Source organism: Cottoperca gobio, chromosome 3 (genome assembly GCF_900634415.1).
Source record: "Cottoperca gobio chromosome 3, fCotGob3.1, whole genome shotgun sequence".
In the NCBI taxonomy this organism is placed as follows: domain Eukaryota; kingdom Metazoa; phylum Chordata; class Actinopteri; order Perciformes; family Bovichtidae; genus Cottoperca; species Cottoperca gobio.
In genome coordinates, this window is record NC_041357.1 from 16,741,180 (window position 1) to 16,756,937 (window position 15,758).

A 15,758-nucleotide genomic window follows, 5' to 3' on the forward strand; every position below is an offset into this window, starting at 1 on the left:
CATCTGCTGGACAAATATTGTAGCCACATGTTGAAGCCACAGACTTGAATGTAAATTAAAAATAAGCTTAAAATTATACTTTATATACTTCGTACTGTCAAAGCTAAAAAACTGGATGCCAAAAAAACGACTGAAAACATTTAATTCTCCGAAATTATGCTTCCAATAATTCCAGCGTCATTTTAAAAACAAACAGTATTAATTACATGTATAGAAGAAAACAGATGTAATGGCCTCCCTCAACATTAGAGCCACATACCATGGGTAATTATTACAATAAAGTTTATTGGTAAGATTAACCAAACATTCTAACATGCGGAATTTAAGGGCCAAATAAAACTGGCTCAATGAACACAGAAGGTAAATAATTGACTGTGATCACAGTCTGTGTTCCTCCTCTCATTCCTCTGGGCTATAGCCTGGCTACTAATTACCTTAAACCAAGTAGTGCTGCTTCTGATCAGTGAGAGGGAGTTTAAACATTTACTTGAATGGCTCTGTCCAAAAATACCAGGTACAAGGTTCAGTTAGAGCATCTTAAACCAAGAATTCTTGTCAACAACCTGCCTTTTGCCTGGTTATGAAACACCAAGAAACAAAGAACGTACAGAAATAAATGTCCAGTCGACAAATATGGCTTCAAATGTGATGAGAAAAACACTGTTAAGCAAAGTTACTTTTAATTTAATTTAATAAAGCAAAACATCACAAATGAATGCATTACAAAATATTCAGACCACTCATAAATTAATGTTCTTTCACCACAATCACAACATAAAACAATCATAACTGAGGTGTCATTCTTCATATGTGCGTTTTGTTGAATGGGAACAAAATACATTTATCCCTGCCATACCGACGGTATGTATTAGTATAATCTAAGTCCATCTAAATAAGGACCAGCATCACACAAAGCTGCCATAACGCTCCCAAGCGAGACACCAGGGCCTCTGTGCATGCGTTTCTCTTACAAGGGCAGCTTCAGGGGTAAGCTGCTAACAGTGTGCATCACATCCTGTTTAGTAGAAACATCGTACCAGAAAATGAAACACTTCAGGCAGCATGCAGTGTAAAGACAAAGATTCAGAGTTTGATTAACATTTCAAATTCATTAGTTCCTTGGTAGGCCTGTGGGAGTTAAATCCTAAATGAGAAATAGTTGTGAAACACAGGTTTTTGTTAAATCTGAAGAGCATCCTAAAAATAAGAAATTCCCCTGCTGGGGGTGAGTAACTCAGTCTCTTGAGCTCTAAAGGACCTGAGACTTTCGTGCCCTATGTCATGGCCAAATGCAGCGCTAATCCAATCCCACCTCCAGTTAGGATTGTTGGACTGGAAGGGATCTATGTCCACAAGGACAGGGAATCCACCAGCAGTAGGCTGGATCAGCAGGGGACACACACGCTGCACGGGTATAAAGACTTACTAGTTACAGATAATAGCACCTAACAAGAGCTTGCCTTGCTATGGAGGTACAAGTACACATCCAACCTTTGAATCTTCATTAACATAGCTTATAATAACATAATATCTACAAATAGCACATAGTAGTCAAATAGAGAACTTGCATAGTTCATATTATTATGTAGCTTCAGAACATCCCTTTTATGTTTCGCTAAAATCATTCAAAAACGGATTACTCTCTCTGCTATTGAAGAGTCTGACCAGTAGAGGGACACATGCGTCTCAATGTGCTGGCAGTGATCAGAATTACTCTTCTGTACAAAGTAAATCAGGAATCCTCAGGACAAGCTACTATGAGGTAAAGGAACAAATACAATCAATGAATGCATTCACCATCGTCTAAAAGAGCCACTCCAGATCTCTTGGGGTCACGTTAATTGGAGGAACGCACTTTCCTTCCTTTGAGAAGTTGGGGAGGCCTAAAGTTGTTTTCCATGCGTGTCCTCTGATCCTCTTCCTCTCCAGTGAACACAAGTGTTCTAAACTTGCCCAGCTGCGTCGGGAGAGACAGAAAACAGACAGAAGTTTGCCTTAATATTTTCGCAAATTAATTGATTTTATTTTTTGTTCCGTACACAACCTTTGCTCCTTACAAGACACTATAAACACGTAAGAGGAAAACACTGGTTACATTCTGTATGTTATTTTCAACGCTGTGTGTGCAGCTGTGTGACCCTCCATGTCCATTATGAGAGGGAAATGAAAAACAAAATAATACCCTGTTATATAAGGGCTTTTCCCTGCAGGGTCTCCATGCAAGCATTTCTCAATTAAAGCCCTGCGCACATCCAACCATCCATCCATCAGGATAATCAGCTGGAGGGGATCAAAGGCTTGAGGCCTGGAGACATACAGTAGGTTGCTAGGCCAGTTGCATAACTTACACCTCACCCCCAGCCATGCTGCACACATGGGTTTACCGACAGATCACTCATGGCTACACCTGAGGTTCCCACCGCCATTAGAACTCCCACTTCCTCATGTACAGTCCAGGAGTTAATAATGAGGAACTTAGACTAGAAAATATCAAAGTGTGCGGGTATAATCCAGAGGCTGGCAGCAGTCGCCACAGGGTCAGCTCAGAGGGACCTGGAAGGCTTGTGCTGCAGACATCCAGTTAGTCAGCTTAACTTGTCAACAACATGGGGTTACCAGACCTAAACTTTCAGATTAAATTCAGTGCCAAGAGGGGTTGGTAAAAACAAGTCAACCCTGAACACGCCGTCCACTATGAATGATGCTCGCCAATGTTCTGGCCTCTAATTAAATAATACCATTGGGCCAAACACAAAATGCTACAGCACAGAGGTAAATCCCACGCCACCACACCTACCCCCACAACTACTCAAACCAAGCATACTGATCCAGTGATGTGTAACTTTGGTTGGACAATAAAGGAGGCAGCAGATCCTTGGAGCCTAGTGGAGCATAATAACATTATGCAGGCCAAGAAACATGCATGTCACAACTGACTGATCAACTGCCGCATCAAGGCCTTTGAGCGCCACCGACTCAGATAAAACAAACAATTTCTGCCTCCAGGTATATCTGTGTGCAGCAGTGTTATTAAAAAAAAGAAAAAGTATATTCAGTCGAAATTTCTTTTTGAGAAAAGATCACACCGAAAAATGTGTGTGCAGGTCATCTGGCTACATTAAATATCTGAAAGCACATCAGTAATACTCAAGTTGAACATGCATGCCCAGTTAGGAAGCAAGAAAATATAATGTTCATTTAGTTTAAAATCACATCATGGTCTTATTTCAGATATAGGATATGATATTGTGCCAGAGGGGTTGCTCAGTATTAGATAGAGTTAATGCTGTGTACCAATTGCTTTTGCCACATTACCTGGAATAATAAATAACTACTACACTGTTCTACGTGTTGGAAACCTGGCATGTATTGTGGTCAAAGGAACATCTTTGCAACACACACACACACCTGTTTTTCAGATACTACGATTGGGTCCTTCACGACGATCCAGATGACGCTCTCGTGCAGGGGGGGTGTGGTCAGAGATCCCAGGTAGGTCCAGTACTGGAGGCTGCTGGGCAGGAGGCACTTAGGGTTGAAACCTTTGAAATCTGTGACACTGCCCTGTAACAGCAATACAAAAAGAAACTGCTTTTATATATGACTGCAATAATGCTGAGAACAGGTCATAAACCACATGAATATTACAGGAAACAAAACCCAGTGGCAATCATAGTACTCACTTTAAACTTCACTGTGTACAAAGCGTCCGTTATCATGTGAAGCCATCTGTGTTCGTCACCTGTCTTGCGTAACAGACAAGATTGCTTTTTAAGTTGATTTCAAAGGATTCAAAGGCTTTATTGTCATATGCACAAAAGCTAAAACAGGATAGTTGTTGGGAATTAAAGGAATCCATGTAAAATATTATGTATATATGTAATCTACAAAATATCCCAAATGTTCCTTGTTGTTCAAGCTGACGCACAGATCAAGTCACATTTATGTATAAAGCACATTTACAAAGCAACTCACGTTAACTGTGTGACTGACAGTGCTATACAGAGCAGAGCGTGCAGCGAACACAACATTTATCACGAATAAAAGAAACACTGACATAATCAATGTGCACGGCTCATAGGCACGAATAAACAACACATTTGCACAAGACAAACATCTGCCACATAAATAGGATTAAAATGTTAGAGAGTAAAAATATGTTTTGAGTCTGGATCTAAAAGAAGTCAATGGACGGGAGGGGGATGCCGTTCCAGAGTCTGGAAGACCTGTTCACCCCTGAGTTTAAGACACGGGACAGCCAGGGGCCCCAAGTCGGCCGAGGGACCTGGAGGTAGGTCTGCGATATAGGAGGAGCCCAGCCCATTTACTGTATGTCAAAAACATCGCAGGACCACAACACTGGTGAAATATCTGAAACTATTCCTTGACAAAATGATGTTTCTACTCCCCATCATAACGGCACAGCTGTACACAAAGGATGTCCTGTACGCAGCTTTGTGACTAATAATTTACCGTTACAACCTTTTAAAAATCACTGCCCACATCTTAGATTTTTGACAGCGATTTAAAATACGAAGTAAAAAACTAAATTGCATTTCAGTGTAATTACCATGCATATGCAGAAATGAGTGTATGTGCACACAAATAATGCCATTGGTTAAAAATAATAATTCTGAATGAGTACAACCTGGACTACAACACATCATTCTGCCTTTGCTTCTGTTCAAGTTGCCATGACAACAACTGCGAAACTGTTACAATAATATGGAGAGGAAATGTGATTGCACTTCAGAGAAATATCTTACTTCTAAAAAGATGCCGAGGACAGCGAGGCCGTCAGGAGCCGTTGCCGCCTCCCCAAACGTCTTGTACTTGACGGCATTCCAGTGTACCAAATGAAGCTAGAGGGGGCAAATGGGAGGAAAGAAAGACAGAACTGGCTTTTATTGTTAAATATATTTAAAAATCAAGTCACATACGACATTGATACTGATGTATAATTACGGTCATTTTCAGGTAAACTGCATTTATATTTTATTTCAAATATTCAATATTTGCAAATTAGACACACTGAAGTATCCAGACACTGACCTCAGAAGCATAGCTATTTCCTGCAACAGTGTGCTCAGAGCCATGGCAGCCTTTTCCGCCCCAGTGGAAGTGAAACTGTTTCAGCCTGTAGGGGTTGTCAAGAGGTCCTCCCCGGATCACTGTAGAAGATGACATGTAAAACAATTTAAGTGAAAAACATAAATATATGTCATAATGACGTTCAGCACATTATCAGGATAGTACAGACTGTTTTTAGAGCCTATGGCTTGCACTGCTGGGTATGAGCAATGGCAGTGTAATCTGACTGTTATTCATTGTGATGCTGCTGACATCCTTCTGACAAACAGGCCACACCAGTCCAGGTCAGATTAGTGAGGCATGAAATGGTAAGAGCCAAACACTTTTCTGTTACATCTTACAATATAGAAGTAGGATAACCACAAGAACAATATAATCTCTTTAATTCTCTGTTAAAAATCACATTTTAGTTGTTAACGGATTATCTTTAACCCAAAATACGAGGTCATCGGTAGATAGTTACGTATAAATAATTGATGTCCAGGTGGTTTAAGGTGATAGTAATATTGTAAATCCTAAACATGTTAATACCAACAATTGACCTGCCTAATGGAAGAAATTCATTAATTATAACAAACTTTACTCATGTTTGTTATTCTAACATTCAGAGCCAGATCTTTGTGATAATATATATTATTAAAAGCTTGCGTTACTTGATTGTGCATCACTCTACATAGAAGTCTATCCTCCTTTTCTTACTTTAACAACAGTGCCACAGAACACCGACATGTGTGAATATATGCATGTGTGCACCCAAACATGGCAAATGGACAACAGCAGGTTTAAGGGATTTGTGCACCTCATTTGAACTGCAAAGAAGTGCTGAGGAAGTGCATTAGTTTTCCTACAGTCTCGTCTGTCATTAATTACTTTCGATGATAGCTTCTTGCTTGCTCGGTGGAAACTGTCTGAGCCAAACAGCCCCACATTTCTGAGCTTATCATTCATGATAATGACAGGGTGGTTAACATGGATCCACCCAATGATAAAAGCAAATCGGGTCATAATAACCAATGAGATCACCTGAGGTTTATTATATCTCTTGTCCAGCAGACAGATACTCATACTGTTAACTGCTGCCTGCAGCATAATCAGGGGTTTATTTGTAACCTTTGATTATGGTCAGTTATGCACAGGGTTTGCACTTTTCTAAAAATCAAGGTAATCCCTCCTTTCAAGCATATGTTTATTGAAAGTCATCTCGTGGTGCAGATTTCCACTACATGTGGCAGACAGCCGATATCAGATGATCCCTGAACTGTGATCTCTGTCAATAATAATGTTCTAATCCTTAAGTCATATCAATGCACATAGTCCGTGTAACATTTCTGTTTTTTTTTCTCTCTCCAGCTCTAAACATATATTTGAACTGATTGGTTGGTTTTGTTTGTGGCTAGGATTTCTATGATTTTTTTTTTTTTAAGATGTATATAATATACAATGTATATAAAGACTACATTTTTCTCACCTGAACGGTCATCAGAGTCCTCAAACTCCACAACAACAGAGTGTCCATTGTTAGCGATGTTGATGGAAGTACAGTGATCGTAGTTCAGGACAATCGGACCCAGACTGGAGTCATGTGAAGTCTGATTAGGGATGATGTCAATGGGAGACTGCCGGTCCCCCTCGGCAACGGGGTAGTTTTTGTGCCATGCTGTTGGACCTTAGCATAAAAGAAGACTATAAGAAATCAAAAGGAACATTGTATACAGATTTAATACACTCAGTACTGCACTTATGCCTTCAGCTTTAATTAACGGGGTTCTTAAATGTAGAATACTTTAAAACAAAACAATAAAATATTTGACTGGGTTACCTGCAAAATAAAAATATTGAAAAGCTTTCTAAAGCATAAGCTTTAGTTTCTGCACGGCTAATTTAGTTAAAGCTAAACCGCTTACTGATCAAGCTCTGTTTCCAAAGCAACAACTAACAGGTGAGACCATCAGCATTTAAAAACTCAAGACTCAACTCTCATCCACAAACAATAAAACACAGTAAATAGAGCAACTTGTCTTAAATTGGCCATGACACTGATGCTTTACAACCCAAGAGCCCAGAGCAAAGCGGGTGTAAAGTCAGGTTAAGGTCACAGCAGGCATCCCTTTAAGCATGTGGCTAATCTCGCATTAACAGCGTTACTTCTCTGGATGACCCCCAGCAAAACGAAACAATAGTAAAAATATAGGCTGATGTAGGATAGAAGGTTAAATGCCTCCACTGTGGATGGGAAAGCATTAAGAAGCATGGATGCTGTGATATCTTACCGTCCTCTTTTCCATAACCCCAGTGGTTCCCTGTCATTGTCCCTGTAAGTGGATTCAAGTCTGACCAAGCTGTCGGTGTTTGACTCCCGCACTCCGGTGCGCACGTGGAGGACGGACGAGGCAGCTATTGATGAAGTTTAAGTAGTGGCCAAAGGGGAAGGGAAATTATCCCTTTCTTGGCACGCCCCTTCCCGCCCACACACACGCACGCACGCGCGCGTGGCACACACACACACAAACACACACGCACACACACGATCACAGTCCACCTGTCTGAGGTTTTAAAGTTTATCTTGTCTAATGTCACTGCAGTCAGTTCTTTTCGGATTAAAACGATTTCAGATTACTATGATCACGCTATATTATCTAAATTTTCACTTTAAGTATTTCTCCATACTAAAATTATAATGAATGATATGTTCTTTTAGACTATTATGATCAGTGTTTCATGAGCAGTGTCATTCTCTGCTAATTAGACATAATTATCAATATAAACCATGCATTAGAAAAATAGAATATAGCCATACCCTTTAGAAATAACAATTACAAAAAATAAATATGCATGTGTAATGGTCCTAAACTGAAGATGATCAGCTTTAATACTACTTTAAATACATTTGAAAATGTAGGCCATTTGTTCTTTGTTGTGTTGGGGCTGTTGTAAAGCTTGTATCGTACCCTTTATACGTTCTAATCATTTGTTTTCCAGTTTAATTCTGAAAATAAAGACAAGGGAGGGCGATCATGTAATAAATGATTGATTGAGACCTCATTAATTAATTATAGAAATAAGTGTTAGTGGCAGTAGCCTACATGTGGTGCAAATGGTGAAATTATTATAATAAAATAAGGTCAAATTAAACCTTATACTATTTATCTCGAAGGGATTGCTGTGCAGCAGTTGCTATACAATGTGCAAATATAAAAAGTGCACGTGCAGATAAGGTGCAAATCCATAATAAATTGGCTACAATGCCAAAATCATCTTAACAGTATGGATCATAAATATAAATCAGGATCAGTCTAGGTGGGGGCCGATTATGTTATCCATCGATACATTCATTTATGGATATTGAAGAGTAATATAAAAAAATGTATTTGCCACTATTGTCCACACAGTTCCCACCATCTTTATTCTGGGTGAGATACCCTTTCTTTGTTGTTGCCCCCTCCTCGCAGAAAGTCTGTGCACGCCGCTGCCTCCAAGACGTTTAACTTTTTATTAATTATATTCACTCACAGAAAGGTAGCTTCTACTACTTTATTATTAACACAATATCTATATTACAATTTAGCAATATCTTATGCCATTTCAAGTCGGTCTCGATGGGTGAGAATTTGTGTCGAAAGTGCGCAGCTGAATATTCGCGCGGACATGTTTGTGTTGAATCTGTCGTTGAGGAAGTTAAAATGCATCCGTAGACGTCTCTCACAAGAAAGATAACATGGCAGCCACCAAAGCTTCCAAAGAACAGAAATACGACAGACAACTCAGGTACATTTACACAAAGATTTCACAAAGAATGTATAGTCATTGAGCTAAATGTTGTGAGAGTTTCTTCTGTGAGGACCCAGCAGGTGCTCTGGTGAGACAGGAGTGCTAACGTTAGCTAGCTATGTGAAAACAGCATCTTTGAGCTAACATTAGCTATACGGTTATTGTGATGATAGGTTGTGTTTCTGTTTGGTGTTTGCTTGTCAATCAGCACCGCCAGCTTATCTAACGTCACCCTGACACAATCTATATACACTGTTCTTTATGGTTAAACAAGTCTAACAATACATGGCTGTTCTAGCTGCACTAGCTAAGTGGATTGTGAATTGTATCATCACTAGGTGGCAACATATGTCAATGTTATGTTTCAGGCTGTGGGGTGACCATGGTCAAGAGTCACTGGAGAATGCACATGTTTGTCTTATCAACGCCACAGCAACTGGGACAGAGATACTGAAGAACCTAGTACTTCCAGGTAAAACAGATTGGGCTCTGTGTTAATACTGCAGGTGCCGATGAAAGCATCTGTCTGATGTATTTCATTGATCTCTTTGTCAGGTATTGGAGCATTCACCATCGTTGATGGACACACGGTTTCAGGGGAAGATGTTGGAAACAAGTAGTGTTTTAAAAACAAAAGTTTATCCACCCTTCAATTCATTTGTTAGGTTTAGTTGTCTTTTCATAGTTAACATTTTGATCCTGTCTTTCAGCTTTTTTCTTAGCAACAACAGCATTGGAAAGGTATGTTTTGCTCAAATGAAAGAATTTATGTTTTATGGACATATGCGAGTGCACACAATATCCTATCCTAATTCTTTCCGCACTTCCTCCCTACAGTTGCATCTCTCCTCCCACTTGGTTATTCATAAAGTCATTTTTTATTATTTAATTACCTTAGTAAGTAGGCAAAGTGTAATGTGTTTGCATATTTATATGAGCCCTGATAGTAGTTTTTATGTTGCAGAACAGAGCACAGGCTGCCACTGAGCTGCTACAAGAACTTAACAGTGATGTGTCTGGAAACTTTGTCGAGGAGGTTGGTCATTTTGACATTGTGACACAGATATTTTCACAACAGCAATAATGTTTCAGTAGGAATTGAAATCACATATCTTTTGTCATCATAATAATGACACTATATACATCACATTAACACACATTAAACCAGTCGACATACAACCTCATATGTAAGTCTGTTGATCAGTATCATCGCTCTGACAGTGACAGAGATCCCTCTTGTATTTTCTGTCACGCCTGCAGAGTCCAGACAAGCTTCTGGACAATGATCCTGAGTTTTTCCACAGGTTTACCATAGTCATCGGTGTCCAGTTGCCAGAAAGGTATGAGATAGTTCATTTTTACTCCAAAATTACATTCTAACAAAATAATTGATGACAATTTGTTAAGGAATCTATAGTACGCTGAACTGTTTCAAAAATAAATATCTAAACCTTGTGCCGTCCTTAATGGATGCAATGATGAAGTTATTGTTATTGACAAAGAGATTTATACTTCCTTTTTTTTTTTTAAGTAATATTTTACTGTTTTTGTAGAAACTTGTATTTTTTTCACTTGGCTTGTTTTGTTTTTGCTCTATTTTCTTAACTTGTACATTTTTCTCTAAAATCCAACAGCACATGTTTGAGGCTCGGCTCAGTTCTGTGGAGTGCCTCAGTACCTTTCCTAGTCTGTAAGAGCTACGGTCTGATTGGCTACATGAGACTCGTGGTGCAGGAGCATACAGGTTAGTTCAACAGCCTTTAACTTTGATTCCACTTTTCTTATTATGACATTTTAACACTTAAAATAACAAAGTTTCAGCTCACAGCATGAACTCATGAAATTGAGAATGCAGTACTGTGATGAATAACGTATAATAAATTACTCTCTATAGTCAAAAGTATTTACATGAGGTTATTGGCATCTACATTGTCATGTCAACGTGGCTCATGGTTAATATGAAAATGTTTATATCGACATTTTACCGCCTCTTTTTTTCAGTGATTGAATCCCACCCCGACAATGCCTTGGAGGACCTGAGGTTATACAAGCCTTTTGCCGAATTAAAGAACCACATTGATTCTTACGACCTTGACAGCATGGACAAGAAGGTGTGTACTTTGCGCTCAGCACATTTGTTGATACACATTAGTCAGTTTAAACTATTACAGCTTTACACAACTGATAGTACTCCTTTCCACTCCTTATTTAATCTGCAGGATCACAGCCACACACCGTGGATTATCATTGTTGCTAAGCACCTGGAGAAATGGCTCAGTGAGGTACATTACATTTTCTGTGGCCTCCCCAGTGCCAAGATGTCTGACAAATACTCCTTCGCTGACATTGATGCTTGACTGCTGTTGTCAGGGTCGCTGTAAAATGAAACGTCACTGCTTTTGTCGTTGTAGCACAACTGTCAGGCACCGAAAAATTACAAAGAGAAAGAGGCCTTCAGACAGTTTATTCGAGAAGGTATCTGTGGACCTCTGTGTTGTATTTGCCTATAAGTTCAGTGACTCTGCTGTCTAACTCAACTCTTATCTCTGACTTCATTTGTTATTTGCGTTCCTTCAGGGATCCTGAAGAATGAGAATGATGTGCCAGAGGACGAAGAAAACTTTGAAGAAGCAATTAAGAATGTCAATACTGCTTTAAATCCAACAAAGGTACCAGGCTTCAAATACTCTCAAGTTCTAAGAGTTATCTTGAGTCCCATTCAACATATCAAACCTTTTTAAACCCCCAATCAGTCTGTTTTCTATAATGTTGAAGTTAACAGGTGTAGGGAGACTCCTCTAGTAACGTCTCTTGTCTTTTGCAGATTCCTAGTGCTGTTGATGACCTCTTCAATAGTGAGCAGTGTAACAGCATCACATCACAGGTTTGAACCCTTTGAGACTGTTCTATTAAAAATACACACATAATTATATCATAGTTTCAAATAAGTCTTTTTTTAAGATGATTGTTTTCTGACTGTATTCTGTTGGTCTGACCAGACCCCGTCCTTCTGGCTGATGCTGAGAGCTGTTAAGGAGTTTGCTCTCAATGAAGGCAATGGAAGCCTGCCTGTACGGGGAACCATCCCAGATATGATCGCAGACTCTCAGAAGTTCATCAACCTTCAAAATGTGTAAGTGGATTATATGCGTGCTAGCTGTGAAGATAAATGTGTAAAGGGCACGAGGGCAAGAAAAAAAAAATCCTCTGATTCAGTGGGTTTAACAATGTGGGTTTGTGTTGCTGTTCATATTTGTGTTTTATTTCAGTTACAGGGAAAAGGCGATGCAGGATGCAGGAGCTGTTTGTAAGCATGTAGAAAGTCTATTGCAGTCTTTTGGAAAGGTATGTTGTAAACTCATGTAGTCACTAATTAAGAGTTTCTAAATTAGTCTGAAAAGAGCGTATGTGTTGGAATTTAGGGCTCAATTAATCTGTTGTGTGCTTAAACTAAATGTCTGATATGTCAGGTGAATGAGCTGTGACGAGGAAGCATTTGATTTGATGGCTCACAGCAGACACTCTAAAACCAATATGACAACTAACAAAGGCAAACAATTAGATGCTTAGAGGGTTAATATAGGGAAATCTATCCAAGAGAAACTATGTGACATGCCCTACAAAAAAGTGACTAAATTATAGGCATGCGTCACATGGATCCTACAACTGCAGCCAAAGAAGTTTAACTAACTTGGGAAGCCATATTTGTGATGAATAGTTTAGACCTGCAACAAAATTGGCGATTCCGTTCAGTCAGTTTTTCCAACTTTGTGTCTTCATTGCGGCCTTTTGAGTTAATCTTGCTCATAGGTCATAGATTAAATTATGATGGCTTTAATAGATTATTACTCGATATATATGGGTGAACATTGTGCTACTTACAACTGTGTTTCATTAAAAATGGATTACTTTTACTTTCCACCAGCCGCCAGAGAGCGTCTCTGAAAAGGACATCAAACTTTTCTGTAAGTATTATTAAGTATACATTTGTATGTTCAGTGGGTATATTAACATGCACACAGATCTGTTCTCAACCTAATTAATGCAATATGCTGTCTATACTATATATAGAGTTTTAGTTATTTTATGTTATATTGAGTTGGGGTTTCATTAGGTCACTCTTCTATAAATAAGTTATGTAATGCCTTACAATAATGCAGCCTTTAACTACACTGCCTGATCGGATTATTCATGGTAATTAGTATTTTATCACTATAAACATACTCACTATGATCTTTTTTGACAAACATGTCGGTATGCACACTTCACATCAGTATAAAGTGTGAATACACGCCATGTGTTTATCACAACTATTTGCACTTCAAAGCACCATGTCTGTCCCCATGACCAGTGTTCCCATCATGCAGCAGTGTTGCCTTTTTTCTGACTTCAAAATTTTTAATTTCTCTGATCATGAAGAGATTATTTTGTAATGCTGTCACTAAATGCATCTTCTGGATTCAAGAGAACTCAAACTGCATACAAGTGGAGCATAATGTGCTCTATTGCTGCAAGAAGTTATTGCTCACTGTTTGTGCATTTGTGTTGGTGTCTAGGTAAGAATTCATCATTTCTGAGGGTGGTGCGCTGCAGATCTCTGGCTGAAGAATATAATGTGGATTCAGTAAATAAAGATGAAATCAGTAAGTTGGAGAAGAATGTCCTTTCTGATATTAAATTGTTCGGTCTTGTTAATTGTAATTTCTCGCATTTGAGCTTGTACTATTTTCCCTTCTGGTCAGCTGTAAAACATATTCGCCTGTTAACTGTAGCTGTGTGTCCTCAGCCTCAAGCATGGACAATCCAGACAGTGAGATGGTCTTCTACCTCATGCTGCGCGCTGTTGATCGCTTCTATCAGCAGCACTCCCGCTACCCAGGTACGCCCAAGGTTTACACAGATATTTCTTTTAAATACTTGAGCAAGATGTGAAACACCTCCAATGTAACTGACTTGGAACTTCACAAAATCGAACACATCGTAGTCCGTTTCTACTCTGCAGAATGATGTAGATCATTCCTCCTGATGCCACTATCCCAACGTATACCACATGTCCTCTCTTACCAGGAGTTTATAACTACCAGGTGGAGGACGACATCAGCAAGCTGAAGCTCTGTGTGACCAGCCTACTGCAGGAGTACAGCCTCAACGTCAACATCAAAGACGATTACATCCACGAGTTGTAAGTCACAGCCACTGCTGGGTTTACTGATTGTACTGATTGTTAAAGACCGTGTCAATTAATTATTAACTTTTTTTTATTTTTCATAATCTGCAGCTGTCGATATGGTGCAGCAGAGCCACACACAGTCGCTGCATTTTTAGGAGGTAATATTTTTGCACTCTTCAGAAATTTAAGATCCCAAGATCTCGCTTATACAGTGCTAACAAATCCAAAATGTTTATTTTGTGTTGTTTCTTTAGGATCTGCTGCTCAAGAGGCCATCAAGATCATCAGCCACCAGTTTGTGCCCTTCAACAACACTTTCATTTACAACGCAATGTCGCAGACCTCTGCTACCTTACAGTTGTGAATACAGTAACTGATTCTAAGTTTGCTTCCGGATATTATCATAAAAACAGAGCAAGATCAAAAGGGGCATTTACCAACTTGCTTTAATAAATGTAAACTGTATACTGAAAGTAGGAAGAAAGATTGCGTTTTTATCACATTTGAATGGGATTACAGCCCAAATGTGTGCACTAAAACCTACAAATGCTTCTCATGCAGAAGATCAAAGGTTCTTGAGACTAGTATCAACCATAAAGCCTGAAGTTCTTGAAGAGGGGGACATCAGGATAGCCCCTACAGAGGATTTCTTCAAACCTTCTTGTGGTGGCAGACGTCATTAAACAAAGCTGGTATTAAAACTAACAAATTCAAAACCTTCATGCTGTATTTTTATCTGTGAAACTCCACGTTTATGGATGATCTATCACAATGTAGCAGCACTTTGTACATTTTAGTCACAACGGTCTCTTATTGTATCGTGTTTGGAACAAGGTGGAAGATCTTTGATTAAAAGTGAACGTGTTGTATGTAGTGTTAAACTCATGCATTGCTATAAAAATATTGAATATTTAACCTGCAGTTGTTTTTTTAATTGTTATTACAATGGTGAAACATTCAGCACACATGTCTTGCAGTGTGCAAAAAGGTGCTATCCCTTTCTCATCTGCCAACTTCAAGGCTTGCACAGTTTCATCTCTGTTCAACCAGTCTGGTAAACACTAGGTGGCCGTTATTATTTTATTTTTGTACTTGTTAATAGTTGAAACAAGAATAACAGTTATTTAGCCTGAATAAATGTTAGAAGCCGAGCGAGGGAGCTTCTTCCTGCCAGGATTCACATGCACCTGGCAGGTTAGGGTGAGTTTTGTCAGGAGAGGATGACATTATTTTATCCAACACCAGAGGGCACTCTTCCATGTTTTACGTTTCACAGATCAGCATGTAGTTCCCAGTTTACCTGTTCTTTAACCCATTACTGAATGCTGACCGTTGGATACAGACTGTTTCGTGTAAACAGTTGTGGGATGTTAACAAAAAACTTGCAATGTTACTTAGTAACCAATATGTTCTTTCTCAATAGCTGCCTTGAGAAGGATAGAGGACACTCGTCTTCAGAATGAGTATGATCTAATAGGCAGCACAGTGTCCTGCTGGAGTACTTATGTTATGAGGGTCATTGTGATGTAACTTGGGCAGGGTGAAGTTTGTCATTTGTTTTTTTATTTCCGAGACTTTGGCAGAATGGAAATTTGCCCTCAGCAGATCATCTGTCTCTCACATTCTCACACACACTCACACTCTCCGTCTGAGAAAAGATAGAGCAGGTTGCCAACAAGTACTCTGGCCATTTCCTAAATGAAGATGTCATCCACTGCCTAAAAGATTA

At 39.2% G+C, this 15,758-nt stretch overlaps 2 protein-coding genes across 4 annotated transcripts; one reads left to right on the forward strand and one right to left on the reverse strand.

Moving 5' to 3' along the window:
* Positions 1-661: 661 nt before the first annotated feature.
* On the reverse strand, positions 662-7,483 carry ca7 (carbonic anhydrase VII). The gene is made up of 7 exons (XM_029460499.1): positions 7,362-7,483; positions 6,560-6,757; positions 5,053-5,171; positions 4,767-4,862; positions 3,684-3,746; positions 3,409-3,564; positions 662-1,957 (listed from the first exon to the last, which is right to left on the reverse strand). Exons 1-7 carry the CDS (start codon positions 7,396-7,398, stop codon positions 1,838-1,840), a joined length of 789 nt encoding a protein of 262 aa, XP_029316359.1. The 5' UTR covers positions 7,399-7,483; the 3' UTR covers positions 662-1,837.
* A 1,215-nt stretch (positions 7,484-8,698) lies between these two features.
* nae1 (nedd8 activating enzyme E1 subunit 1) lies at positions 8,699-14,944 on the forward strand. Of its 3 annotated transcripts, none has more exons than XM_029428746.1 (20): positions 8,699-8,856; positions 9,228-9,331; positions 9,415-9,475; positions 9,570-9,600; positions 9,824-9,895; positions 10,120-10,199; positions 10,494-10,603; positions 10,861-10,970; positions 11,079-11,141; positions 11,271-11,334; positions 11,437-11,528; positions 11,684-11,743; positions 11,859-11,992; positions 12,129-12,204; positions 12,785-12,824; positions 13,416-13,502; positions 13,646-13,738; positions 13,927-14,041; positions 14,138-14,187; positions 14,284-14,944. In XM_029428746.1, the coding sequence occupies exons 1-20, from the start codon at positions 8,807-8,809 to the stop codon at positions 14,391-14,393; spliced, it is 1,602 nt and encodes a 533-aa protein (XP_029284606.1). In that variant the 5' UTR covers positions 8,699-8,806; the 3' UTR covers positions 14,394-14,944. The 3 variants fall into 3 exon arrangements, with proteins under 3 accessions (XP_029284606.1, XP_029284607.1, XP_029284608.1); XM_029428748.1 differs by having other exon boundaries at positions 8,819-8,856; positions 10,164-10,199; XM_029428747.1 differs by lacking the exon at positions 9,415-9,475 and having other exon boundaries at positions 10,164-10,199.
* Positions 14,945-15,758: the final 814 nt, after the last annotated feature.